The 3,386-nt window shown below is 29.9% G+C and overlaps 1 protein-coding gene across 1 annotated transcript in view; it reads right to left on the bottom strand.

Moving 5' to 3' along the window:
- Positions 1-1,772: 1,772 nt before the first annotated feature.
- The window catches only part of LOC111408382 (probable glycosyltransferase At5g25310), an 18,703-nt gene continuing 17,089 nt past the window's right edge, over positions 1,773-3,386 (bottom strand). Inside the window, exons 4-5 of the mRNA XM_023038148.1 lie at positions 1,911-2,069; positions 1,773-1,805 (exon numbers count right to left, since the gene is read on the bottom strand). Of these exons, the coding sequence (XP_022893916.1) occupies positions 1,773-1,805; positions 1,911-2,069 (192 nt within the window). The remainder of the gene's footprint in view (positions 1,806-1,910; positions 2,070-3,386) is intronic.

The raw sequence follows: 3,386 nt of genomic DNA, 5'->3' as shown, positions 1-3,386 counted from the left end.
CCTCGCGATTTTAGTGGTGGTGGTGGCACGCCAGTGTGCAATGGTGTGTTGAGCTCTGTAATGGTGCATATCTGGTGTTGTGGATTGGTGGCTTCAAATCTAGTTGGTGGTTGATCGGTGGTACGGTGGTGATTTGGGTTCATAGGTTTGAATTTGGTTGGTGGTGGTACTTTGGGTGCAACGGTGTTGGCAATGTGGTGAATTGGGTGGTGGTGAAATTGTGGGTTGTGTATTGTTGGTGGATTTGGTGGTGGCAGTAGTGGTGGTTTTTGGAAACGATGAAGGTGGCAGTTGGTGGCTGGAGAGTTGATTATTTGTGGTTTCGTGTTAGTAGTGGTATGTGACCACTTTTTGACGCATGTGACCAACCATTTAATTATCTGTGACCAATTGTTTAAGTGTGACCTAAAAATCTGACAATCTGTGACCAATTAATTTGATTTTGAAATAATTTATGACCTGTAAATTTTTTATCTGTGACCTCGAAATAATCCGTGACCTACAAAATTTTTAATTTGTGATATCAAAACAATCTGTGACTAATTAATTTGATAATATGTGACCAGTAAATTGAATCTGTGACCATTATTTAATAAATATTTTTAATTAATTAAATATATACCTGAATTTTAAATTTTCAAATTATTTACCTGATTTTTGAAATGGTGTAAAGAATACACCTGAAATATGAATTTTTCCCTACTCAAAATTATATTTTTACTTGGGCCTTGTCAAGTGTCGTGGATAGCGGTGGATCCAAGATTTGAATCAGTAAGGGCAGACGTTGCCGTCGATCGTTGGTTCTAATAAAATATTAAGAGCCCGTTTGATGTCTTTTTTTTCTTTTTTCTTTTTCTTTTTTGCATAAAATGTATTTTGGAATAGTGATTTAATAGAGAATGCGTGAATAAAAATAAGGAAAAATTTTGAATTTGTGTGTAATATTATTTTATTGAAAAATTTATGGTTGAAAAGAAGAGAGAGAAAAATACATTTTAAAATAAATGTGAATCAAACAAGACCTAAAATTTAAACATAAAAATTATTTTGTTCAAATTGTACATATATAATTCTATTATAAAAATAAACCGTACTCACTAAATGATATTTTTGCCAAGTTTTGTAGAATTCAAGGTAAGGGCACGGATTCGAATATTTACAATTGCATTTAAATCGCTAAAACCTAACAAACATTATTTTGTTCAATTTAGTGTCAAAATTCAAGCTTTCAATAATTCTAACAAGAGCTCACACATTCGGATCCCCTTCGACATCCTTATTATTGCATTAATTTTGGTAAATATTGTAGACCTAAAAACATTGCACAATAAATTGGTTGGTAAGGGATTCAAACCCTTGACATCCAATAATTACATGTAAGTTTTAACCAACTTAACTAGAAGAGATATCTAAAATTAGCATGAATTACCTGTAAAAAATAATAATAAAAATAAAAATTCTCATGATGGATCCAGCAGGTGCTAGATCCGCCATTTGTTGTGGAGCAATTAAAAAGTCGAATAATATTTTCAACTTGGAGATGCTTTGCAAGAGTATTTTGCAACATGGTCTGCAACTGATCCGTGTTATTGGTTTTATCCTCAACTAATTGTTTATTGCAACCTCGTACCAACCTATCATTAAGATGGATTTCATCATGGATAAAGCCTCGAGTATAGAATATGTACCGAAACTAATGTGACAGTGCGCAATTGGTAAGGGATTCGAACCCTTGACATCCAATAATTACATGTAAGTGTTAACCAACTTAACTAGAAGAGATATCTAAAATTAGCATGAATTACCTGTAAAAAATAATAATAAAAATAAAAATTCTCATGATGGATCCAGCAGGTGCTAGATCCGCCATTTGTTGTGGAGCAATTAAAAAGTCGAATAATATTTTCAACTTGGAGTTGCTTTGCAAGAGTATTTTGCAACATTGTCCCCAACTGATCCATGTTATTGGTTTTATCCTCAACTAATTTTTTATTGCAACCTCGTACCAACCTATCATTAAGATGGATTTCATCATGGAAAAAGCCTTGAGTATAGAATATGTACCGAAACTAATGTGACAGTGCGCAATTGGATAGTTTCTTTTTTCTATCTTCGAATGATATTGTACATCTTTTGCATGTAAAAATTTTCTGTCAAAAAATTTTACACTTATAACATGATTATTTCATCATTATGACAGCTAAAACTAAATTTATTATTTAAGGGGAAATTTATAAAATGGACCCTGTGTAGGGTGTATTTACGTTTGGGTGATTACGTTACCACTAAAAAAAAACTTTTGTTCCACTACAATTTAAATATTCAATAAATTTGACATTATAAAATGACATAATAACCCCTTAAGTTTCTTCCTTTAATTGATGAATCTGTCTTTCCATACCAGTTATCTTCCTTTTTCTTCTATCTCCATTTCATTTTTGTCTTCACATATTTTCAATATATAGCCGGGCTATAATAATCCATGTTTGATTAAACTTCTTTTTAGTTTATATATTGATCAAACTTTATTTTTAAACACATATTTTTATTGGAATCATAATTATGAGAACCGCCAACTTATAATCTCAAAAACTTTACCTAGCATTTTGTTATCAAGAGTGAATATAAAAAATAACAAAAAGGTCCCGACCCAGTGACACCACAACATAAGCCCCCTTCCGAAAATCACTGTCTATTAGAAACTTAAAAACGAGAATGGAAGAAAACTATCCAACTTCTTTAACTTTATTTTTTAAACACGTTTTGCTCTTATTTTGTAGGGATTAAAATCAGAATTTTAATATATTTTAATAAAAGTTGGTAAATATGTGTGGTTTAAAAGTTGTGGATTCAATGAAATATGTGATTAAAATTAATTTTTGATTTTGATTTAGACTAAAATCAAGAATTTAATCCCTACCAAACATGGACTTTACGTACTACATTTTAGAGTATGGTAACAAAAAGAAACTTTTGTTAAAAAAATTGACAAATATGTCACTATAAATAGTTAAAGAGACCAAAATATTCACAATGAAAACAACAAATCTCTTCACTTTATATCACATTATATTTTTAATTTTTATCTATTGATTATAGGATATTACTTAGAATATGGCAACTATAAATTTTCTTCGGAATATAGCAACTGCGACTTTTTATTGGAATATAACAACTATGAACAAAAAATAATAATTATAATACTCATTTTTATTAATAGAACATTTTTTCTTCATTTCATGTTAGAGTTGAGGAAACAACATAATTGACATTATAATCTCACATAATAGAAGAAAAACTTTAAAAATTTGTTTAATGAAACATCAATGACTAAAAAATGATATACAAAATGTTATATAAGGTAATATGTAGGGTATAATTTTTTT

Source organism: Olea europaea, chromosome 13 (genome assembly GCF_002742605.1).
Source record: "Olea europaea var. sylvestris chromosome 13, O_europaea_v1, whole genome shotgun sequence".
Lineage (NCBI taxonomy): Eukaryota > Viridiplantae > Streptophyta > Magnoliopsida > Lamiales > Oleaceae > Olea > Olea europaea.
This window is presented reverse-complemented; position numbering and strand designations above follow the sequence as displayed.